This window comes from Acinonyx jubatus, chromosome E4 (assembly GCF_027475565.1).
Source record: "Acinonyx jubatus isolate Ajub_Pintada_27869175 chromosome E4, VMU_Ajub_asm_v1.0, whole genome shotgun sequence".
Taxonomy (NCBI): Eukaryota; Metazoa; Chordata; class Mammalia; order Carnivora; family Felidae; genus Acinonyx; species Acinonyx jubatus.
The window spans coordinates 11,879,240-11,904,788 of NC_069395.1; the positions used below are offsets into that span (position 1 = coordinate 11,879,240).

The 25,549-nt window shown below is 40.4% G+C and overlaps 1 protein-coding gene across 5 annotated transcripts in view; it reads left to right on the forward strand.

The window, feature by feature from the left end:
• The first annotated feature begins 248 nt into the window (after positions 1–248).
• The window catches only part of RAB3GAP2 (RAB3 GTPase activating non-catalytic protein subunit 2), a 102,923-nt gene continuing 77,622 nt past the window's right edge, over positions 249–25,549 (forward strand). For 4 of the 5 annotated variants that reach the window (XR_003425743.2, XM_027074994.2, XM_027074997.2 and 1 more), the window contains exons 1-2: positions 249–481; positions 20,794–20,858. Coding sequence is in view for 4 of the 5 variants with exons in the window: in XM_027074994.2 (XP_026930795.2) it covers positions 367–481; positions 20,794–20,858 (180 nt within the window). In the remaining variant the exon portion in view is untranslated. The remainder of the gene's footprint in view (positions 482–20,793; positions 20,859–25,549) is intronic. The other variant, XM_027074998.2, reaches the window with a different exon arrangement.

The window sequence follows — 25,549 nt, forward strand, 5'->3', positions numbered from 1 at the left end:
GGCTGGCGTGGACAACGTCCAATTAGGTCATCCCTGGCTCAAAGCCAGAACAAATAAAAGCGTTCGTTCCCGGCTGTAGGCGCAGAGATGGGATTCAAGTCGGCAGCCAGCCTCCACGTAGACGTTGGCTCCCCAGGGCCGCCGCCGGTCACGTGACCCGGACCTCGCCAGGCCCCGGCGCCTGGGCCGGCCCGCGCATGCGCAGCGCTCCGGGGCGGCGGGCCCGAGCGCGGTGACAGCTTCCGGTTTGGTTTCCCCGCCCCTGCGCGGCTAAAGCAGTGCGGGCTCGGCGGCGGTAGCCGTGGGGCGGCGGGGGGGCAGGGCGTGGCGAGGTGAGGTGGGTGCCCGAGCGGGGTTCCCGGAGCCATGGCCTGCTCCATTGTCCAGTTCTGCTACTTCCAGGACCTCCAGGCCGCCCGGGACTTCCTCTTCCCTCATCTGCGGGAGGAGACCCCCAGCGGCGCCGTGCGGAGGGACCCCAGTAAGTGCCCCCTGCCTGGCCGCTCCCTTCCCCCGCTCCGCCCGCGGCCCCTGCTGGGCGGCTTAGGGTCTCCTCCCCGCCCCGCCACCGCTGCCCTCTGGGCTCCTAGTCCCCCCCCCCCCCCCCCCCCCCCGCGCTTTGCTTCTTCGCTCCGCGCTGATCCCCTGCCCTCCTCGTCCTACACCCCGTCAGCCCTGGCCCTCTGGCCAGAACTGCGCCTCGCTTCCTGATGCCTCTGCCTACCCCCGTCCCCACCCCCTACCCCCAGCTTTCTGCCCGAGTGCCCTCTCCATCTCCCCCCTCCAACCCGCGGTCCCCTGTTCCGCACGGCTTGCTCGGCGTTCGCAGCCTCCTCCCCATGCCTTGCCAGCTGTCAGCGCCTTCCCCGGGTGCTGCCTCAGCCCCTATCCCTCCATCCCCGGAACTGTGGCCTTTGGCCACCCTCCCTTCCTAAAGTGTTTATCTTCGCCCACCGCCTCCCTTCTTCCGGCCCCTTCCCCACCATCCCCCCCCCCCAACCCCCCATTCAGATGTAGAGAATAAATGGTCTGATCGACAAGTGAGTGACTCCTGAGGTGGTGAGTAGGCGGCTCCCAAATAAGGAAAACCTGACAGGAAGCGAGGGCGAATCTACATCAGGAAGTAAAATTACCGTAACTTGGGCCAGGAAAAGTTAATGTGCTTTATTGAGACGAGACGCCTTCCCCCTGTTTATTGTCATCCAACAGTATGAAGTGAGTCCTGGCCCGGGTAGTATACAACCCCGAGTCTGGTTTGTTAGAGACTGCAGAGTTTCTCGGAATTTCCCCACATTTCTCCTGTTGGAAGGGTGTGCGTTTGGTGTCTCCCGGTTTCTCCATATTTCCCACCTGGAGCGCACGTCTGGTTTTGCGGTACCGTGAGTGCTGTCATTTGTGCTATTCTGGAATGGTGACAAAAGACCCGGACCCGCTAAATAAACTCCTTCCCCTTTCTCCAGCGTGGAAGGTGTCAGGACCCTCTGTGCCAGCCAGCAGTGCCGCAAATCAAGGAGGGTAGTGTCTGCCATCTAGGAGCTGGGACCGAGAAATGAACACGGAATGAGATCTACATTAACACCCCTACGTGCATGTATAGCCATCCACACGTGCGTGTGCATGTGGCACTAGGACACTCCTTGAGGCGGTGATAGCTGAGCCCACCTTTGAAGTAGTAGCTACGCGAAGAGGGGAGAGGTGATGGAATGTGCAGAGGAAGGGAGGCCTGAAATCACAGGGCAGAAAGTTGCATGGCTGAGGACGAGGAGGCGAGGGAGAGAGTGGGGGAGATGAGGCTGTGAAGGTAAGCGGGAATTTGATCGCGAGAAGCCCGTGGAGGTAGTGGGAAAGGCCTTTGAAAGACTTTAAGCAGAGAACTGACTCCGCTGGGCTTCTACTTAATGTATGCAGCAGAGTTTTTGAATACCTGTTACGTGCTTCCGGAGCAGTGTGTCGAGATGGGAAGCAGGGAGGTGGGTGGAAGGCTGTCCCAGAAACGCAGGAAGTGATGGGAGCTTGAAGTAAAAGAGCCTCAGCGGGACTGGAGAGGAAGAGAGAGATTGGAAAGCTGCTAAAGGAGGTAGGATCTGCAGGACCTGGTGCAGATCTGGTGTTGGCATTGGAGCTGATGAGTGAGAGGGAGTTGAGAATGTCTTTGGCTTGGGCAGGGGTGTGTAATGAGAGAATGAAGGAGATGGGTTTTGGGCCTTTTGCGTCTTACGTGTTTGTGGTATGTCCAAGGGAGGGGGTCCAGTCAGACGCGAGATCTGGAGGTCTGAAGCTTAGTAAGGATCCCGGGCCAGCGATGTTAACCTGGAAGTTACCAGCCAAAAGTGTCAGTTGAGTCTCAGAGATCACGTATGCAGTGAAGTGAAGTGAGTACTGCAGATGTTCCTTAGAGGAGCAGTGGTGTTCAAGAGTCATGTAATGGGAAGAAGACTGAGAAAGGAAAACCGGGTGACAGCATGCCCGGGAGCTGAGGCGGGACAGGATTTGATGAAAGGGAAGAGCGATGAGCAGTTGCAGGCACAGCTGAGGTCAGCTCCGGCAAGGATGCAAAAACGCGGGCGCCTGGGTGGCTCAGTCGGTTGGCCATCCAACTTCGGCTCAGGTCGTGATCTCCCGGTCCGTGAGTTCGAGCCCCACATCGGGCTCTGGGCTGACGGCTCAGAGCCTGGAGCCTGTTCGGATTCTGTGTCTCCCTCTCTCTCTGACCCTCCCCCATTCATGCTCCGTCTCTCTCTGTCTCAAAAATAAATAAAAGTTAAAAAAAAAAAATAAAAAGGATGCAAAAACGCTCGGTGGTTTTGGGCAGGTGGGGGTGAGTGGGACCTTAGGGCAGTTTCCGTGGAATGTGGAGACAGAAAGTATGTTTACAGGATATTGAGGAGCAAAAAAGAAGTTGACTCTTTCAAGGAGCCAGGTGTGAAGGACAGTAGATACAGGACTGTGGACAGGAGATGCGGCGAAAAGAACCCATTCTGTCTGTCCCGCCGCTGATCCCCTGCTCTTCTTTCACCCGGGCGGTGACACCGGCCTGCTGACAGATCTTCCTGCTTCTGACCTTGATTTCTTGTCATTCTTTCCCCAAAGTAGTCAGAGCGAGCTTTTAAAGACATTTTAGATCATAGCACTGTCCTTTAGAACTCATGGCTTTCGATGGCGCTTCATATAAAAATCCAAAGGCCTTACATGCTTTATAAGGCCCTTGAGGCCCTGCCTCCTGCCACTTCTTGGCACCTCATGTTACTCTCCCTTATTTCTTGTGCTTCAGACACACTGTTGTTAAACCAGTCAGGCTCCTTTGTGCCTAGGGCCTCTGCCCTTGTTCCGGTCTCTTCTTTGGATGCTGTAGGCAGAGCTTTCATTCTGTCTGCATCTTGTTAGTCAAGTCTCCCCTCGGATGTCAACATCTCACGGAGGCTTGTTCTGACCATCTCATCTAACGTAGTCACTCCTGCCCACTCAATTGCCTTTGTTACGCCCCATCATACCATTTATTTTTATCACTGTGTCCCGTCCAGTATGGTAGCCTCTAGCCACATCTGGCTCTTGAGCCCTTGAAATGTGGCAAGTGCTACCGAAGAGCTGAATTTTTAATTTTACTTGATTTAAGCTTCAGATGTGCCAAATGTGCCAGTGGCCAGATGTGTGTAGTGCCTACCCTATTGTGTGGCACAGTTGTAGGTGCTAGGATTTAGGTACATACAGAGTGAATACTTGTCCAAGGTCACACAGTGAAGGCTAGCCTTACGATATCAATCTGGGCAGTGGGGGATATAGAGTCATCTGGGGATATAAACATCTAGATTAATTTGCAGTATGCTCATGAGTTTGCAAGGGTGATTTAATTTCTTACCCTTTTAAATCAAACTCTCAGGTTTGTGGGTGTTGGTATTATTGTGGCTACCATCAATTCAAGTAGAAAATAGAGAAGGAACCTCTTACCCAGTTGAGCCCATTTGCCAAGCCAATATTTTACCGCTAAAACAGTGCATTTATTTACAATTAAAAATCATCAAATATCTTGTCATACTGTTGATAGTTTACTTCAAATTCTTGGAATGACTAAGGCTATGGATTTCCATAATCACTGCAGGTGTTTTTTGTTTGTTTTTTTACAAAACCTCCAGTGTTGTAAAGAGGTCTTCATTAGGACAACGCGAACTAAGGTTTTGTGAGGGTGCAAATTTACAGAGTAAAAAGAGCAGGTAAGTAGGACCTGCCTTAACCTGCGGATGGTGTTTGGCTTTGCGTTTCTTCCCTTTATTAGTGTTATAAATGATTACTTTATTAGGAAGCAGAAATCATGACATCATTTTATTTTCCTAGCTTATATAGTTTTAATTTCTTATCCCAGCTCATCTCTAGGGGGTATGTACAACCAAAACAACAATAATAACAAAAACCCCTCAACTACTTGTCATGAATTATTTGTTGTAGGTAAGTGATGATCTTGAAGGCTCATTAGTTGGTTCAGTAATTCTTTTAATGTGGACAGCTGCCATAGACATAGTGGTAACCTGGTGCCTGGAGACCCAGAACTCTGTACTACTCTCTTCTATGTTTGAATTGTCAGAGAATAAGAGTATGACTTTATGGTACTTTGTATCTTCAATTATGAAATGAGAATGTCTTCTATGGCTTTAAGAGAGGTCTTGAACCCTGGGGCACCTGGGTGGCTCAGTTGGTTAAGCATCCGACTTCGGCTCAGGTCATCATCTCACGGTTCACGAGTTCCAGCCCCACGTCGGGCTCTGTGCTGGCAGCTCAGAGCCTGGAGCCTGTTTTGGATTCTCTGTCTCCCTCTCTCTCTGCCCTTCACCCACTCACACACTCTCTCTCTCAAAAATAAATAAACATTAAAAAAAAAAAAGATCTTGAACCCTACACTATTTCCCATTGTTTATATTAGTGATAACTATTAGTAATTGTTTCTACTAAATCAAATGCTATTTCAGACAAAAATTTTGGCCTCATGCTTTGAAATTTCAGAGATGGGTAGTAGTAGGGGTCTGCACATAAACTATGGTGGCATAATTTCCAGTGAGACTGGATTTCTGGACCAGAGCTTTCTGATATTTATAATTATAGAGTTTGGCGGGAGGGGGGGGTGTAGAAAATAGACATATAGAGAGGGAGAATCAGAATATTTGGAGGTAATTTGGATATTACAGTGTTGTGGATCTCATAATTACCTGATAATAAAATAATTTCCAGGTGGCATTTTAAAAAAGTAAGGCAGCTTTCCTTCCTGCCTCTTTTACCGGAAAGATAAAAGTTAAAGCAAGCAGGAAATTACCTTGGAGTCGTCAGTTAAAGTCATGTTTTTATACAACTGCTGAGCAAAGTGTGCTTTTTAGGATAACCTAAAATCATGGAATCACTTTACATGATGGGATATTACAAAGGGCATAAAATACCCATTTTTTATACCTTGTGAAAATGCTTTCTCTTGTTTCAGATCATACTAGGGGTAGAGATGTAATCTGAAAGTGGAACGTTTATAGGAATTTCAGAAAACTTATGGGATTACTGGATTTTGTTAGCTATTTAAAATCGGAAGAGCTCTTACAGATAAAATGTGTCAGTGAGGAAATTGAGACAGGCATTGTCTTGTTTCATTAAGCTAGTATTTGTTGAGTACTTCCTGTGTACTAAGCACAAAGTAGGCATAAAATAAGTCCCTTTGCTCAAGGAGCTTTCAGCCAGTAAAGGAAATAAGCACGTAAAAGGAGTGTTAAAGGTGTTGTGCTGTAACTTGGCACATGACAGTTGGAGAATGAAGGAGTGTTCATTCTATATAGGGGACTCACGGAAGTCTTCTTAGAGCAACTGTTACTTTCACTGAGTCTTAATTGTTTAATGGATGTCCGTCAGGTGGAGAGAAATGGTCAGCCAAGGGATGTGAAACAGGATGAGGTTCAGATGCTGCAAATAGAAAATTGCGGGAGAGTGGGGTATGGTAAGGGATGAGCCTGCAGAAATTGTCAGAGGAACTTCAATTTTATGCATCATCAGATGGAAGTTAAGAGTACCTTGGGGTTACATGGAAATTTGCCCAAGAGTTACTTGGCAACAGATAGTTTTAAGTAAACTAATTTCTAGGTACTCTTAAGTGCCTTCCTTTCTACCCTGCCTTTCTCCCACTTTACTAAATAAAGGCTCACCTTTCATACATTCTGAATATTATTATAGTAAGTTGCTCCAGATTATTTAGAAAAAGGTCCCCTTTAATCAAGGCCCCATAAACTCTCCATGCATCTCGAGACATTTCCAAATAATTTTTGCTATTTAAGTTTAATAGTCATCAAAATTTGTGATGTATGTATGTTGTTATTCTCTGTTATTGGCTCCTAATAATAATTGAAATAGGTCAAGAAGAAAAATTCTAATACATAATTCTAATAAAATTCTTGTCACAGCAAAGATTTTTCTCAATTCATGTTTTTGCGGAGAAATTTTTGGATTAATAATTAGAATAGCATTCTGTGGAGGAAATGGAATGGAAATAGGCATTTAAGGAGAAGAAGGGAGTACTTACTACCTTTAGAGAATATCATTTTTTAACGGATATTGGTATCTTTTCCCTATAGTGTATGGAATCTACTGAATAAGTCCATATGAAAATGTCCATGTTTATCATATATCAGAAATTGTATCTTTTACGCAAGGGATACATACCATTGAAAAACTCTTGGGGGTGTATATAAACAAAAAGTTTGAAGGTAATCTTCTATAGGGCTCAGTCATTCCCAGTCTTTTTTTTCATCATAGGACACATAAAAAATGAAACTTTGTATCTGAATAGTGAAAACAATTTTGAAAAAGAAGAAAAAAGTTGGAGGACTCATACCTCTTGATTTCAAAATATTACAAAACTGCACTAATCAAAACCATGTGGTACTGGCATACAGACAAATGGACAAGTAGAATAGAGTCCGGAAATAAACCCTTGCATATATGGTCAGGTGATCTTTGACAGGGATACCAAGACCACTCAGTGGGGGAAAGGACAGTTTCTTCAGCAAATGGTGTTGAAAAAGCTGCATATCCATATACAAAAGAATGAAATTGGACTTCTTAGACCATATACAAAAATTAACTCAAAATGGATTAAAGACCTAAATGTAACACCTAAAACTATAAAATGCTTAGAAGAAAACATAGGGGGAAGCTTTATGACATTGAACTTCCCAGTGAGTTCTTGGATATAACACACAAAGCAGAGGCAACAAAAGAGAAAACAGGCAAATGGGACTATATCAAACTTTAAAACATTTGTGAATCAGAGGATGCGGTCAACGGTAAAAAGGCCACTTACGGAATGGGAGAAAATATTTGCAAATCATGTTATCTAATAAGGGGTTAGTATCCACGATATATAAAGAACTACTTCACCTCAACAGTAAAACCAAAACCTGGACAAAGGACTTGAACAGACATTTTTCCAATGATGTCATAGAAATGGTCAATAAACATGAATAGATGCTCCATATCCGTAATCATGAGAAATGCAAATCAATACCATAGTGAGAGATCACCCCACACCCATTAGGATGGCTACTATTAAAGAAAAAAACCCAGAAAATAACAACTGCTGGCAAGGCTGTGGAGAAATTGGAGCTCTACGCTGTTGGCAGAATTGTAGAATGGTGCAACTGCTATGGAAAACAGTATGGAATTTCCTCAAAAAACAAATAGAATTGTATAATTCAGTCTCATTTACGTCTCATTTCTGGGTGTATATCCGAAAGAATTGAAAACAGTGTCTCAAAGAGATATTTGCACACCCGTGTTCATAGTGCTGCTCACAAAAGCCAAGGAGTAGAAGCAGTCCAAATGTCTATTGTTGAATGGATGGATAAACCAAATATGTATACATACAATGGAATATTATTCAGCCTTAAGGGGAATCATACAGCATGCTACAATGGGAATGAACCTTGAGGACATTATGCTATGTGAAATATTCGTCACAAAAAGACAAATGCTACATGATTCCACTAAAGTAAATACATTCATAGAAATGAGAATTAGAATGGGGTTACTGGGACCTGGGAGCCGGGGGTGGGGGGTGGGGGAGGGGAAGAAGAGCCTTGTTTAATGGGTGTAGCGTTTCAGATTTGCAAGATGAAAAAGTTCTGGAGATCTGTTTCACAACAACGTGAATATATTTTGTACTACTGAACTGTATACTTAAAAATGGTTAAGATGGTGAATTTTATGTTTTTTAACATAATAAAAATGTGTATCAGTATGGTAATAAATTGGTCATACAGAATAAATAAAGATGCTCATGGTGGGAAGTGACCTGCCAGTAGTTCGAATAGCCCCAAACCCTACCTGGCTGTCATGAGAGATGAGAGATACCGGTAGCCTATTTGTAGTTTACTAGGAAGTTCTACTACAGGCAGGGAGTAGACATTGATGGTTTTAAGCAAAAGCATAGCATTTCAGGATTTGAGTTGCGGGTAGATGGATTTGGTGGCTGTGAAAAGAATAGATTGGGTAGTTCAAAGCTAGAGGTAGATGACCGTTTGGGAGATGTTTATAGAAGTCGGATGAGGGCCTTCAGAAGTAAAGACAGAACTAGGGCTGTAGCAGTGGTGATGGAGTTTGAAACTTGCCAGAGGTAGCAGTGGCAATCTATGAAAGGAATTTGAGCTGAGAAGTAGCATAACCAGCTAATATCCTGGCGACATTGTTTTGTCAGCAGAGAATGGATGGGACTGGTGGGTGAAAGTGGAAGTAGAAAGACCAGATGGGTGGCTGTATTCCAGAAGGGGAGGTAATCTTCTTAGATTGGTATTCCTCAGGTGTTATTTAGTATTATTTAAAGTGGCCATCCTGGAATTATAAGACAGGAAGTATTTTTTTGCATGACTACTATGCTGATTACCATTTGGAACTATAGAGACCCTTAGTGAACCTTCCTGATGGAAAGGAATCCTTGAATCTCTTAGGTGTGTGCCATGCCCATATGTCTCCTTTGAAAAGAACAGAAATAGTCTTCCAAAGACAGATCACTTTTCTTTGTGCCATGTGAGCCGAGGTCTCACAAATTTCCTGGAAGAGAGAAGGTTAAGAGAGACTTAGTTACTCATTGTCACATTGCCCTTTTTTTTTTTTTTAAGTATATAAAATCAGACATGAAAGTCACCTTCTGGCTGCTCATATCCCACCTTCTAGGTGTTAAAACTTCAGTGCTGTGCTGTTCAATATGGTAGCCATTAGTGATATGTGGTACTTTAAGTTAAATAGAAATAAAAGTAAAAATTCAGTTCCTCCATCATACTAGCTATATTTCAAGAGCTCAGTGGCTACATGTGTCTAGTGGATAACTTATTGGAGAGTACAGATGTAGAACACTTCCATCATCAAAGTTCCATTGTAAAGTGCTGCTGTGGTAAGACTCCTCTGAGACTCTCTGCTTAGACAACACACATGCTGCTTGGGTATTTATTTTAATTTTGTATTATAGTCTCATTTTTGTCAGATGTACTCTGGAACTTTTCTCTTGTGCTTATCTGATGTAAACATCTTTCCAAGTTTGTATATGCAACTCTGTAGCATTTTTTCTAATGACCACACAGTGTTCCAATGAAGACTCTACCAGGCTATATTTATTCCCCTATCAATGAACATTCAGATTATTTCCAAAATTTTTGCTATAAGAAAATGCTCTAGTAAGCATCCTTACGCGTGTGTTTACGTATGATATCGGTATTTCTGTGTGTACATTTCTAGGGTTGTAATTGCTGAATGATAGACATTCACATTTTAAATCTTGGTTACAGTTGCCAAATTACTCTAAACAGTGGTTGGGTTCACTCCTATCCATGGTAAACAGAAGTGCCTATTTACACACATACTTGTCATCATTCTTTGTTACAGTTTCTTTGACTTGCTTTTCTGATAAGTGAAAAACGGTTCTCATGCGATAAAATAAGATTGTGATCAGACTTTATCTGTATTTTTTTTAAAGCGGCAGGTAATAGCAAAGTTAATCTGGCATTAGAAGAATTTACTTCAAATACAAGGAAAATTTTCTCACTAGTACTAGTTGAATATTATAATGAGTTAAATAATAGTGTTGAATTGGCTTCTTTAGAATATGCAGGAATTAGCTATAGCTAGCAGTATTTACATACCTTCACCCGTATTTCACATCCTCACCTTATTAGCCATGCTTGTCTTTTTCTGAAGCTTTGGATATAATAAATCAGTAATACGTAAGTATGACATTGTAGGAAGCAATTATAAAACATGTAGAAGTTTTTTCTAACATACACATTATTGACCTTATGATTTCTTTTGAAAAACGAAATGAATAGAAAATGGACTAGGGCAATTAAATTATGTTAAGTCTATGTAGATTTTGTTGTTTTTGTTAAGATGGGTCTAAAGAGTTCTTAGGATTTGGGGCAAAGGGAGCATATTTATTTTTATAAACTTTTTAGAGGAGGAGGATATTTTAGACCTTAAAGATATTTTCAGTTCTGTCATTTTGTGAACTATTAAGAGCATACACTTACTTGACAACAGAAGTCATTAGAATTCTAGAACTGAAAGGACCCTTGAAGAGCTAGTCTGATTTAATCATGGTGTTCTGAAAGAAGCTGCTTGTAGAAATGGGATGGCCTCTTCATTTTAGATTGCTGCATATTTTATATGCTGAAAAGAATATGCTAATATGCAATTTATTTTACCATTTCCCTAGAAATAGAAAAAGATGAATAATTCTGAGGCATAGGAAATTAAGAAGCAGTTTCTCTATTCTTTAGTCCTTTTTTATTTCGTATTGCTCTGTGATGGGTTCTTTGCCTTGGCCAAGAAGAGCCAGCTAATTTTGTTGAAGTTTCTGAATTACTTACAAGCCGTGGGTTCTAGAGGTTCTTGCTCTTTATAGAAACAAGTACATTCTCTGTTTTTTTCTTGTCTCAGGAAGAATGGAAACGAATTTGCTTCTGTGCTAATAAGATCTTTTATTAGACCATGGAGATTAAATTAAGTTTTTCTTTTTCTAACATTTAATGATTTCAGTTTCTCATTTAGTTTTTGATCTTGACATGCTCATATTGGAAAAAGCCAATACTGCCAAATTAATTGCCCGCTTCAGGATTCAGTTTCCTTTCTAGCTTCAGGTTCTTGTTATATGAAAAACATACACTCAGTTTATGAGGACAGACTGTTCAGAAGCAAATCAGACTAAGGTATTTTTGGAATTAAAAAGAGCTACAGAAAGCAAAAGTTGAATTTCTTATTTGAGCTTTTGTTGGTAGAATAATTCATTCACTGGGAGTACCCCTAAAAAAATCTATAATTTTTCATGTTTGAATTAAAATGTGTTTTCTCTGTGTCAATAACTATATCATTTATCAAATGAGAGACTGAACAGTTCTTTTATACTAGTATAATCTGATCTCTTCGGGGATAAATTCTCTCCAGAAGGAGATGTAGTTACATTTTACATTTTGAAGTCACTGGTTTTATTCATTCAGGCAAAGTGTTGGACTTGATCAGGATAAGAACATCAGTTTGTGCTGATGTTATCAACCCCTTTAGACAGTTGTCAATAGAAGATGACAATAGAAGATGACTTTAGAAGATGACAATAGTCATCTTCAGTGACGGGTATAAAAAACTTTAGGATTGAAAAGTCAAGTTACTAATCACTGAAGAGGTAGTTGCTTTTTGTTACTATTATTATTACTTCATCTTACTTGTTTTTATTTCTCTTCACATTATATAAGTTGTGGAGACAAAAGAGATCAGCTTATGAAATTTTTTTTTAATGTAGAGAACAAGAATGATTCAAGATGTGGTATGAAAGCAGGAATGAAGGGTAATGTCATCAAATGAAGTAGACTAACAAAATATTTTAAGCTGGCAAACTTTTGCAAAGAATCAAAATCCTCAGCATAGTCCTTGCTTTTCAGTGAATTTTAAGGGAAATTGGCTAAGGGTGTGAAAATTTAAAGAAAGCTCACCTCTCCAGACAGGAGCTCACCTCCCCCACCCAAATTAAAACATTCAAAACTAAGCAGAACTGTCTCATGTACTTGGAAATGCCAGTTTTTCAGTAGGTTGCTCGGGAAATGAAGTGGGAAAACCCAGTTAAAACATGAGCCTTTGAAATATTTGGCTTATAGACGGAGGCTATGCTGATGTAATATAGTTGTAAAATTATTGCTTTAGGAGCAACATCTGGTACGTGAATCTCCGCATGAAAGTAGCAAGACGAGGGTAGGAGTTCCATGATCTATTTTAGATTTTTTTCAGTAGGCACTATTTGCCATTTTGAAAAAAGTTTTTTTCCAGGTAAGTGTATTTTTATTATTTTTAATTCCAGTGTAATTAACATACAGTATTATATTAGGTTTAAGTGTATAATATAATGAATAAGCAATTCTGTACATCTCCTTAATCCTCATCTCCTATGATCTCCCCCATCCCCCCCATCTCCCCACCTCTCCTCTGCTAACCATCAGTTCTCTGTAGTTTCTTGGGGTTTGTCTCATTTTTTTCCCCCTTTGCTTGTTTTGTTTCATAAATTTCGCATATGAGTGAAAGCATATGGTATTTGTCTTTCTCCGACTGACTGACTTCGTTTAACGTTACACCCTCTAGATCCATCCATGTTGTGGCAAATGGCAAGATTTCATTCTTTTTATGGCTGAGTAATATTCCATCGTGTATGTATACCGCCTTTTTATCAGTCATCTATTGATGGACACTTGGCTGCTTCCATAATTTGACTATTGTAAGTAATGCTGCAGTAAACATAGGGGTTCATGTATCCCTTTGAATTAGTATTTTAATATTCTTTGGGTAAATACCCAGTAGTGGAATTACTGGGTCATAAGGTAATTCTATTTTTAATTGTTTGAGGAACCTCTATACTGTTCTCAACAGTGGCCGCATCCATTTACATTTTCACCAGTCGTGCGTGAGGGTTCCTTTTTCTCCACATCCTCACCAACACTTGCTGTTCTTGTGTTTTTGATTTTAGCTGTTTGGACAGGTATGAAGTGATATCTCATTGTGGTTTTGATTTGCATTTCCCTGATGAGGAGTGATGTTGAGCATCTTTTTATGTATCTGTTGACCATCTGTATGTTTTCTTTGGAGAAATACCTGTTCATGTCTTCTGCTCATTTTTAATTGGATTATTTGTTTTGTGTTGAATTGTCTAAGTTCCTTATATATCTTGGATACTAGCCCTTTATTAGATGTGTCATTTGCAAATATCTTCTCCCATTCAGTAGGTTGGCTTTTAGTTTTGTTTGCTTTGCTCTGCAGAAACTTTTTATTTTGATGCCGTCCCAACTGTTTGTTTTTGCTTTTTGTTTCCCTTGCCTCAGGAGACATATCTAGAAAAATGTTGCTTTGGCCAGTGTCAGAGAAATTACTGTGTGTGCTCTCTCCTAGGATTTTTATGGTGTCAGGTCTCACATTTAGGTCTTCAATCCATTTTGAATTTATTTTTGTGTATGGTGTGAGGACGTGGTCCAGTGTCATTCTTTTGCATGTAGCTGTCCAGTTTTCCCAACACTATTTGTTGAAGAGTGTCTATCTCCCGTTGTATATTCTTGGCTTCTTTGTTGAATATTAGTTTATCATGTGATTGTGGGTTTATTTCTGGCCTCTCTATTCTGTTCTGTTGACCTATAGGTCTATTTTTGTGCCAGTATCATACTCTTTTGATTACTACAGCTTTGTAGTATGCCTTTTTTTTTTTTTAATGTTTATTTTATTTATTTTGAGAGAGCGAGTGAGCAGGAGAGAGGGAGAGGATCCCAAGCTGGCTCCGGGCTGTCAGCGAAGAGCCGATCAAGAGTTGGATGCTTTACTGTCTGAGCCACCCAGGTGTCCCTAGTACAGCTTTGTAGTATATCTTGAAATTTGAGATTGTGATACCTCATGTTTTGTTTTTCTTTTTCAAGATTGCTTTGGCTATTCACCGTCTTTTGTAGTTCCACACACATTTTAGGATTGTTCTAGTTCTTGTGAAAAATGCCGTTGGTATTTTGATAGGGATTGCATTAAATGTGTAGGTTGTTTCGTCTAGTATGGACATTTTAACAATATTTGTTTTTCTAATTCATGCACGTGGAATATCTTTCTCTTTGTGTCATCTTCAGTTTCTTTTATCAGTGTTTTCAAAGTACAGGTCTTTCACCTCCTTGGTTAAGTTTATTCCTAGGTATCTTATTATTTTTGATGCAATTGTAAATAGGATTTTTTAAAAACTTTTTTTAATGTTTATTTTTGAGGGAGGGAGGGAGGGAGAGAGCAAGGGAGACACAGAATCTAAAGCAGTCTCCAGGCTCTGAGCTGTCAGCACAGAGCCCAACGTGGGTCTCAAGCTCACAAACCTAAGCTGAGGTCAGACGCTTAACCGACTGAACCACCCAGGTGCCCCTAAATAGGATTGTTTCTTTAATTGCTCTTTTGGCTGCTTCATTATTAGTATATAGAAATGCAACAGATTTCTGTATATTGATTTTTGTATCAATATACTGAAATTCATTTATCAGTTGTAGTCCTTTTTTGGTGGAGTCTTTCAGGTTTTCTATATATGTATGGTATCATGTCAATTGCAAATAGAGTTTTACTTTTTCCTTACCAGTTTGGATGCCTTTATTTCATTATGCTAATTGCTGTAGCTAGGACTTCCAGTAGTATGGTGAGTAAAGATGGTGAGAATGGACATCCTCTTAGGGGAAAAGTTCTCACTTTTTTCCCCATTGAGTATGATGTTCGCTTTGGGTTCTCTCTGTAGGGCCTTTGTTATGTTGAGGTATGGTCTCTCTAAACCTACTTTGTGGAGAGTTTTTAATCATGAATAGATGTTGTACTTTGTCACATGCTTTTTCTGCATCTATTGGAATGATATGGCTTTTACCCTTTCTCGTATTGATGTGATGTATCGTGTTAATTGATTTGTGAATATTGAGCCACTCTTGCAATACCACTGGATGGAGAATGATAATTTTAACAGCCGTTAAGAGTGTCTATGTGCTAAGCACTGTTCCTAGTGCTTTGGCTATATTCTTTTTTTTTTTTTTTTAACGTTTATTTATTTTTGAGACAGGGAGAGACAGAGCATGAACGGGGGAGGGTCAGAGAGAGGGAGACACAGATATGAAGCAGGCTCCGGGCTCTGAGCTGTCAGCACAGAGCCCGACACGGGGCTAGAACTCACGGACCGCGAGATCATGACCTGAGCCGAAGTCGGCTGCCCAACCGACTGAGCCACCCAGGCGCCCCTATATTCTAACAACAGTATGAAGTAAATATAGTTATTCACTCCATTTTGCTAAAGACGAAGATGAGACAGTAAGAGATTACATAAATTGCCTAAGGTCATATAACTCTTTAGGGGGTAAAACTGGGTATCCGACCCAGACAACTTGACACCAGAGACCTAATAGTTGTTTTAGATTTGTGCTGTCTCATATTGTAGCTGCTAGCCACCATAAACTTTTGAGCACTTGAAATGTGCCTCGTCCGAACAGATGTGCTCTAAGTATAAAATATACATCAGATTTTGAAGATTTAGTGTGGGGGAAAAAGCGAAATATCTTCTGAATAATTTAACATTGATTACATATTGAAGTGGTATGTTGGCCATATTATATTACATAACATATTAAAATTTCACCTGTTTTTTTCTACTTTTAAAATATGGCTACTACTAAATTTTAAATTGAATGTGTGGCTCCCATTATATTTTTATTGGAGAGCACTGCTAAAGACTGGCCACCAATGAGTGAAGAGTCTAATTGGAGAGAATAGAAGGGTGGTGGCAGGCAAAGGAAAAAAGGATAATTAGGATCAGATTAGATTGGCATTAAAGTTTATCTTTGAAGCCGGTGTTCCTCAGAGAGTGATGCGTGGACGGTCTGCTTCAGATTTGCAGGGTGAGGCCATCCCTGGAACTTCAGTCATCCCTGATTCATTATTTTCACCTCTTGTAGCGCTACCAAGAGAGAGGAATCTGCAGAAGAGACAGTAACTCTAATTTTATAAGGCAGTGAATGTGAATCCCATTTTCTTAATTTTCTGATCAATTTTGTTGAATTAGACTTTAGCATAATGAAAGGCATAGGCAGTTGCTGACAGTGTCATTTAAAGATTTGCTTTCTGAAGATTGGATGTTTGCTACTTATTTAATAAATGGGGAAAACATTTAAAATGACCTTATAATCTATAGTGTAGCCTTTGACTAAAATGAGTGCCACTTAGCTTAGTAAGCAAACTAGGTAATTGCCAATGGCTAAATGATTTGGTGAATTGTGGAGCGTTTGGAATTTTCATACTGGACCCTGACTACCCTAAAGAAGTTGTATGTTCCGGTATCCTTTGTCTAGAATACACTGTTAAATTGGCTTACCTCTTAAGTTATACCACAGCTTGGGTCTCTTTAAAATTACCCTGCCCCATAGGAGATTTTTGTCTATTTATTCTAAGAGACAATCATGGTGAATGATTTTTAGCTTTTCTTTATAGTAAGTAATAATGAAAAGTTAGTGTTATTTCATTATGAGTACATAGAATGTATAGATCTTAAGGTCCTATAGTAATGTTTCATATTGACACTGAATAGTGCACAGTTCTTACGTGTATTAAATATGTTGGTTTTGTTATCTACAACTCTGATTAAGGATCAATTAAAAAACGCTGACTACGGGATCACTTGTAGAACACCAGCCTTCATAGAAAAGTTACCAGAGGGAAAGACTGCCTGAACAAAATATTCGCCTGAATGGCAACTTGATTAGACATTCATCAGATATTGTTTTAATATAAACCATTTTTTTTTAAAGAATGTGCTTGGCCTGCTTGCACAGTTTGAGGGCATAAGAAATAACCTCAGTGAAGTGCAAGATTCCAACACTTTTTAACAGCTGACAATAGCCGTCAGACAGCACTCTGCAAAATGGTATCAAATGATTTTCAGCAGACTTCAGGAGGCTGCAAAATTTACATCACCGGCACAGAGTAGAAATAGCCATAAGGGTAGTACCCAGTTTCCAAATGTCTCCCTTTAAAAAAAAAAACGGTTTCCACTTCTGAGTTGATGAGAATCAGAATTCATTTTCTTACAGTATTATAAATAGGCTTAGGATTCTAGACCAACCTTCAGAAACATCTTTGACCTTCCTGAGTAATAGTTCTGTTTCACCTTCCATTAAGCTCTGACTTCTTTAGAAAATATATTCCTACGATAGGGGGAGATGCCTGATTAAGTCCCCTTCCCCTCTTGTTAATAGAAACTTCTATCAGGGGCCTCGAGAAATGGGTAAACCTTCATGAACACAAATATCTCGTATAAAGAATTTGTCAAGGTCTTTCTCTTCCTGGATGTTTCTGATTCTGCTATGAAGAGATACCAGGTCTCTGCAGGGGCAGGAAATCCAAATTGCTGCTGTCTTGTGTTTGATTGTATGAGTCATTTGTGAATTGAGTCAGGTGCTTTTTATTTCAGTATGGAGGAGAAATAACACATTTTTCATTGTTTTGTTCAGAAGTTATGTGCACAAACTAAGCTTTTTTTTTTTTTTTTAATTTCCAAACTAAGCTCTCTGAAGGCTTATTTGCTTTTGTGTCTCTAGCACTTAGCACAGTGGCCAACACACAAAAGATGTCATGTTTGTTGAATGAATCAGTGACTGACTGAGGGAGTGAACCATTAACTGACCCCATTATGTGCTTGCAATTATACATGGTCTTTCTGAGATTGTGGTATTTCGATATATTCATTTTATAGCAGTATTAAAATTGAATTATGGATTTTAGAGGGATAAGCTTTTCAAGGTACTTTCCTTTCTTGAACAAGAAAAATAGTGCATTTTCTAAAACTCTGTAGATGGGATGGCCTAGTTGCCATCAGCCCACAATAAGGCAATTGTTTTTGGTCTAATGGAAAAATTAGGAGAGTAAAGAAATTGCCTAACTGAATTAGATTGCCAAAGAACAAACTGTAATTTTCCAATTTAGAAAAAAAATGTCCAAATCTTGATATCAAGGGAATGTTTCTATTTTAAGTTTTTTTTTTAATGTTTATTTATTTTTGAGAGAGACAGAGACAGAATGCGAGTGGGTTGGGGCAGAGAGGGAGACACAGAATCGGAAACAGGCTCCAGGCTCTGAGCCATCAGCACAGAGCCCGATGCGGGGCTCGAACTCGTGAGCCGTGAGATCGTGACCTGAGCCGAAGTTGGACGCTCAACCGACTGAGCCACCCAGGCACCCCTTCGGAATGTTTCTTTTTTATGCATTCAATTTTTTTTAATGTTTATTTATTTCTGAGACAGAGAGAGACAGAGCATGAGTGGGGGAGGGGCAGAGAGAGAGAGGGAGACACAGAATCCGAAGCAGGCTCCAGGTTCTGAGCTGCGGGCTCGAACCCACAGATTGCGAGATCATGACCTGAGCCGAAGTTGGACACTCAACCGACTGAGCCACCCAGGCGCCCCAGGAATGTTTCTGTTTTAAAATAATATGTCAGGTGGCTCAGTCGGTTAAGCCTCAGACTTCGGCTCAGGTCATGATCTCACAGTTTAGGAGTTTGGGCCCCGTATCGGGCTCTGTGCTGACAGCTTGGAGCCTGGAGCCTGCTTTGGATTCTGTGTCCCTCTCTCCCTGCCCCTCCCCTGCTCATGCTCTGTTTCTGTCTCTCAAAAATAAATAAAACATTTAAAAAAATGTAAAATAATATGTCATCTTGCTTTTTGGCCTTAACTGTAAGCCCCATGTTTCCTAGTTTTTATGCTCCTTCATAAGCCATAGGAGAGTAGAGAGTAAGTATAGCAGAATATGTGTTAGCGTGGGCTTTAGAACTCCAGGAGCCCTGGTTTCAAACCCCACTCCACCACTTACTGCTCTGTGATCTTGGTCAAGCTATATAAACTAAGTGATCTGGTTTTCTCATTGTAGTAAAGGGACGATAAAGAATCCTTGGCATGTGTAAGTGAATTAATGTCTATAAAGCACTTAGACACATAGAAATCTGAATATGTTAGTTGTTATGTGATAACCCCTATATGTGAGTTGCCTCTTTTTGCCTTTGCTCATGTTAATCTTTTTTTTTTTCAAGTAAATTTGAAAAGTTCCTGGCTGCTCTTGAAAGACCTACGGTGACTCCTCCCTGCATTTTGTGACATCTCTCTCACTATCTCCTCTTTTTTATATTAAGTAGTTGTTACGGCACTCACCATGTACTATAGTTATGTGTTTGTCTGCATTGGGTCACAAATCCTCTAAGGACAAGGAATATGTTTGAATTTTTCTCTGTTCCCAGTACAGGGCATGGCACATGCACGTGGTATTTAACAGAGCATTTGTTAAGTTGTTTATTTGACGTGTATATGGAGATCTTCTACAAGCTATGCAGTGTTAATCAAATGATAGTGCTGCTTTAGGACTTATAATATGGCTAGGAATGTGCTTGGCAATTAGGAAGTAGTTACGTGGTATTTCAGTGCCAAAGATGAGAATATTATCACAAAGCTAATTGAGCCATGATTCCAGGTACCAGACTGTTACTTTCTTATCATCTATATGTAATTGAGTTTAGCAACTTTTAAAACCTTATATATAATTGAATGTTATATATGCGTCCTTCCCACTATAAGCATCCTAGGTATCTGGTTTAGTCCCATCTTTTAAAATGATTCTTTGCTAGAAATATGAAGCTTGACTGGTTTAAATACAATATTTTGTTTATATTTTGTAGTATTTTAATAACTAAATCTTGATGATTAGCATTGAGAACTTACTATGTGTCAGGCACAAAGGATTTTAGTATGCTATTTGATTTAAATCCTTATAGCAATCTGACGAGATAGTAAGCACTTCTGATTTCCATGCTTTTACAGAGACAAGTAAAGTTTGCAAATATGGGCTAACTTGCTGGTAAGTCCTAGATCCAGGATGTGAACCTAGGCAATCTGATTCTGGGGCCTAAGTTTATAGTTATGCAACTGCCTGCTCTTTTCACGTTTTCTTTGAACTTTATCTGTTTTTTAATTTAGTTTGAGGTAACCTATATAAAATGTTTGTCTCCGAATAGTTGCTCAAAAGTAATAGTTTTATTTCTTCTGATATATCATATATATCATAAGAGATATATCTCTTATGATATATCATAAGAGATAAATTCAAAGATACTCTCCATACCTTTTTGAGATTTTAATTCCTTGTTGCAGTGTTTCTTGAACATCCTATTTTAATCTGAGCAAATGTTCTCATGTGAAGGAAATCACAGAGTGTCAGAAAATATCAGAAATTATAGACCTCTTGTTTCAAAATTCAGTTTTTTTCATTGATACTTTGTTTTATTAAAAAAAAGTTACATTAAGGTATCCGTGTGAAATGTTAGGTGTGTTTTTTGTCACTGTGTGCATTTAATTTGTCTCATGTCTGAGCAACAAATATTTGTAATTTTAAAGATTTTTAAAATTCACCTTTGTGGTTTGGTTTAAATGTGGAAACTTGATATCCAGTATCTTAACATCCAGATAACTTGCACAGTTCTACATAGATTTGGAAATTCAGCCCGAATGTTTCCTAATTATTATGTACAGCAAAATTATGCCATTGTATAGTTTACCTTTTTCTTCCTTAATGCCAACATTATATTCATATAATATGTATTTATATATATATATATATATATATATATATATATATATCAGGTGTTCTATTATGTTTAGAGAAATGTTTTTAAAAATATTGTTAAGCTCTTTGTTTCATGTAAGCACTTTTCATCTTTTTTAATAATAGGTAAATCAACAAGCTGGGAAGATGATGGTTGGGGAGCATGGGAAGAAACAGAACCCCAAGAACCTGTAAGTCTTTATAAATGTATGCATGCTTTTTGAAAGTGGCATTTTCCTTTTGTAATGATGGTGACACATTCCAGTGTTAGGTCGACATTTGAAAACCTTTGTCAAGGACATCTTTATGCTTACTTAATAGTACTTAAGCAAATATTTTTATTTTTAAGGTATATTTATTTATACTGAGAGAGGGAGCATGTGCACGTGTTAGCAGGGGAGGGACAGAGAGAGAATCCCAAGCAGGCTTCGTGCTGCTGTCAGCATGGAGCCCGATGGGGGGCTTGATCTCACGAACTGTAAGATCATGACCTGAGCCGAGGTCAAGAGTCAGATGCTTAACTGACTGAGCCACCCAGGCGCCCCAAGTAGATACCTTTCTTAAGGATTTAATGACTTTAAGTCAGCCAGCTAAGCAGGCTGAATGGAGAATAACTGTTTTAGGATTCTTTCTCCTTGATTAGTTATTATTTTAGACTCCTCTACTTATTCAACACATATTTGTTAAGTGCCCGTCATAATCTAGGCATTTTTCTAGATGCTGGAAGTATAGCAATGAGTAAGTAGAGGAAGTCCCTGGATGTATTTTCGTCTATCAGTAATAGAAAATCTAACCTAAACTGGCTTAAATAACAAGGAGATTCATTAGCTCATATAGAAGGAAGTCAGAGGTAGTATGGACTCATAGGTGTTTGATCAGGAGATTCAACTATGTCATCAAGGACTTAAGTTTTTTCCTTCTGTCTCCTCTGCATATACAGTACTGACTTCATCCTAAAGATTGTTTTTCTCTAGATGGAGTGTGGCACCATGTTTCTTCATTCATGACCAGAGGGAGAAAACAGACTCTTACAGGAGCAGGGAACAACGTTTTCAGAAACCTCTAGCGAGCCTTGCCTGTATCTTCTTGGCCAGAATAAGGCCAGACACTCATTTTTGAACTAGTCGCTGGCAGGGGATAGATTTTTCCTCAGTCAGTCATACGATTCCCTCGAGTTGGAAGATAAAGGGTCAACGTCTCCTGAGGCCCATGACTGAACAAAATTACAATTTTTTATGAAGAAAGAAGAATGAACATATATATTGGGTAGATCTTCTTATCGTCCCTGTTCTAGCAGCTTATACTCTAATGGGGAGAGAAAATTTTTTTTCAAAAAGATAGATAAAAGTATCAAATGGTGGTAATCAGAGTTATGTGGGGGATTCAAATGGTGATGTGATGGCAAGTGATCAAGTGACTACTATAGCTTGGGTGGCCTAGGAAGGCTTTTTAGAGGATGCCACATTTAAGCTGCGGTCTGAAAGACAACAGGGAGTCAGCGACGTGAAGATCTGGCAAAGAACATTGCAGGCCAGGGCAACAGCTCATGCAGAGGCCCTGTGGCAGGACTGGGCTTGGAGTTTGGAGGACATAAAGAAGGCCAGTGTGGCTTGGCAGGACTGGAGGCTATGAGATGGGGTCAGAGAAATTGGCGGGCTTCATGTAAGGCTTTGTGAATTTGGAGTTATTGTAAATGTGATAGGAAACCACACATAGCTGATTTCTCACTTTTAAAATTCATCTTCGCTGCTTTTTGGGATAAGTTGAAATAGGGAGTGAAAGTAGAAGCAGGGAGAGCAGTTAGGAAGCTGTTGTGGTAGTGTAGCTGGGAAATGATGGTGGCTTCCACTAAGGTGATATTAGTGAAAATGAGATAGTGATGGATTCAGGATAAGTTTAGAGATAATAAGATTTTGCTCTCAGTTGGTTGTGAGGGATGAAAGGGAAAAAAAAATCGAGGATTTACTTCTGTGATCCTGGGATGTAATGTAGAGTAGATGAAACATCCTTGGCAAGGTGTCGGTACTCCCTAAAGCCGGGTGATAGGTACCAGTCTCTTCATTTTTGGCAGTGTTGGAAAATATCCACTATAAGTTTCTTTCTAAAAAGAAAACTTACTTTTGGTTTTTGGCTTGAGCAGGTGTTTGGCTTGAGCAGCTGGATGGATGGTGGGGAAAACTAGAATAGGTTTGAGGGAGAAATGGAAGAGCATTGTGTTGTAGGAAGCGGAGCCTGCTACGTCATGCCAATTGGTGGAAAAGCTCCGTGGGGAGATTAAGAACAGGAAACCAGTTCAGAAGGCCTTACGGAGAATTGGAATGTGTTGAATAAGATGTAATGCAGCTCGAGGAACTTGTTTCACCATCACTTCAGCAAAGAGACACCTTGTTCCTTGCCCCTCTAGTGCGGTGTCATCATGGGGACTCAGCTGTACTCTGTCTCTGTTTTTACCAAGACTGACTGGCTTCCGCTTACTCACGATCTACACTGTTTCCTGGCTGTTATTTGTGTCTTTCATTTGTGGTTGTCTTGGATTCTTTTCTCCTCTTTGTTTCACACCCAGAGCTCATATGAGGATTTGATGGAGTCTCTTCATCACTACCCAGTACAGGACATTTGCAGATGGTGGGGCATAGTATTTATACCCGGCTACTCCGTGGGATGTCAGCCTGCCTCTTAATGCTGCCCTCTGATGGGGCATCCACCAGAGGTCTCATTAGCTACTATGGGGGTGGAAAGAAAGGCGAGGGGGGTGTGTAAAGAGGGTTGGAGGCTCCACATGACCGGGTGAGTAAACCTCTCAGGAGGAGATGGGTGTGCTTGGAGAACCTCTCAGAAAGAGGCGGTGTGACTGGTAGCTACTTTGCATGTGGTGTTGGCTACATTCAGTATTTGTTTTCTAGAAACCTATAGCTAAGTGACTGTTGTGAGTAATACGACAAGCTCCTGAGTAAGTTTGAGGTTTTCTGGAATAAACCTCACAGACACTGTGCGTTAAAGTGGACACACGCATTTGTGATCTCCGGGGAGGTTCCATTGGGACAGTTATTGTTAAACATCTAAAATGGTGCTGGTGCTGAGTTACGGTATTTATTTACAGACCTAGAGGCCTACATCTTACTGTGTCTACTGGAGCATAGTTGGTTCTTTCTGGAATGGATTTTTCCTAGTGAATGACATAGTTGGAGAGTTGTGTGTCTGTTACATTTTCTGTAATATTAAGTATTAATATTAATATTAATAAATATTAAATATTAGATGTAATATTAATCTGATAATATTAAGGGGGTTAGTTTACTGATAGTGTGTCATATCCCTGCTTTTTGGCTCACGTAACAGTGTGCCTTCTCTAAGTGTGTACTTCCTCGTGGCATTGAAATGTACCAGAGTAGAAAATGATTGAAGCTGCAATTTGGGGTCAGAGAAGCAATAGTCCTGATGTAAGGCTTTATGAATTTGGAGTTTATTATTTTTATTTTTTATTAAAAATTTTTTTTTAATGTTTATCTATTTTGAGAGACAGAGACAGAGAGAGAGAGAGAGAGAGTGCAGGAGAGGAGCAGAGAGGAGACAGAATCTGAAGCAGGCTTCAGACTACGAGCTGTCAGCCCAGAGCCTGACGCAGGGCTCAAACTTATAAACAGCAAGGTCATGACTTGAGGCAAAGTCGGATGCTTAACTGACTGAGCCATCCAGATGCCCTGTGGAGTTTATTTTAATGTTTATTTTTGAGAGAGAGAGAGAAAGTGTGAGTGGGGGAGGGGCAGAGAGAGAGGGAGCCAGAGGATCCGAAGCCGGCTCTTGGCTGACTGCAGAGAGTCCAATGCAGGGCTCAAACTCCTGAACTGTGAGATCATGACCTGCGCTGAAGTTGGACGCTTAACTGAGCCACCCAGCGGCCCTGGAGTTTATTCTAAATGTGATCAGAAACCACACTATTTCTGATTTAGAAAGCTCACCTTTGCTGCTCTGTGGAGTAAGTTGTAGTGGGTCTTTTGATTAAAGTTGTGTCTCTCATACTCATGACTTTTCATGGGCCGGCTTATATTATAATATTTTATATTGATGTGCCACTGTTCCAGCTGATTCTGGGTGATGTGAACAATGATCGCCTGGTTAGAGGGTGTATATTCTTATACTTTCTTTGCGTCTGTTAAGGCGTGCCAACTTCTGTTTATTGGTAAGGCTATCCTAAATTTAGGAGTAAAACTTCTTTTAACTGTTTCAGTAAAAAGCTGAAATATGTTTCTACTCAGTCCAAAACACATTAACTTACGTGTGGCACATTTCTTCATTTGGATAAAATTGGTTGTTTACAAAAGGCCCTTGTGGATGATGGTAGCTTGTTCTCTTTGTCCTAACTGATTTTCTTACACAGTGGATCTGGCATGCACGGCCAGTGAGACAGTTGACGACAATTTTGGGTGTACAAGTCATTCCTAACTGTTCTCATGATCCCCCTTTGAACCCTTGTGCCTTGTCAGGATCTTATATACATGGCAAAGGAGAAGGTATTTGAATGACAACAAAAGTGGGCCAGGATAGTGATATTGAGATGTTACCTGGGTGTTAAAATGATCCTGCTGTATTTAACAGAGCTTCTTTGAATTTGGATCCTGTCCTTAAAGTAAGACAGCATCTTTGTGAAGGGAGACTGTTCGGTAGTGAGAATAAAAATGGCAGGATGGCCAGGTGAAAGGATGTGATTGCTGCCTTACACTGCAGCATCATCACTGTCCATGCATAACATCACTAGGAGGTGAGGTTTTGCTGAGCAAAATGTTTGATACCAGGGCTGTTGGAAATGTTAACTGAGGTAAGAGACTTGTGTTATTTCTGCTACTGTCTAGGATCATGCAAATTCCAAAGGCATAGCCAGCTT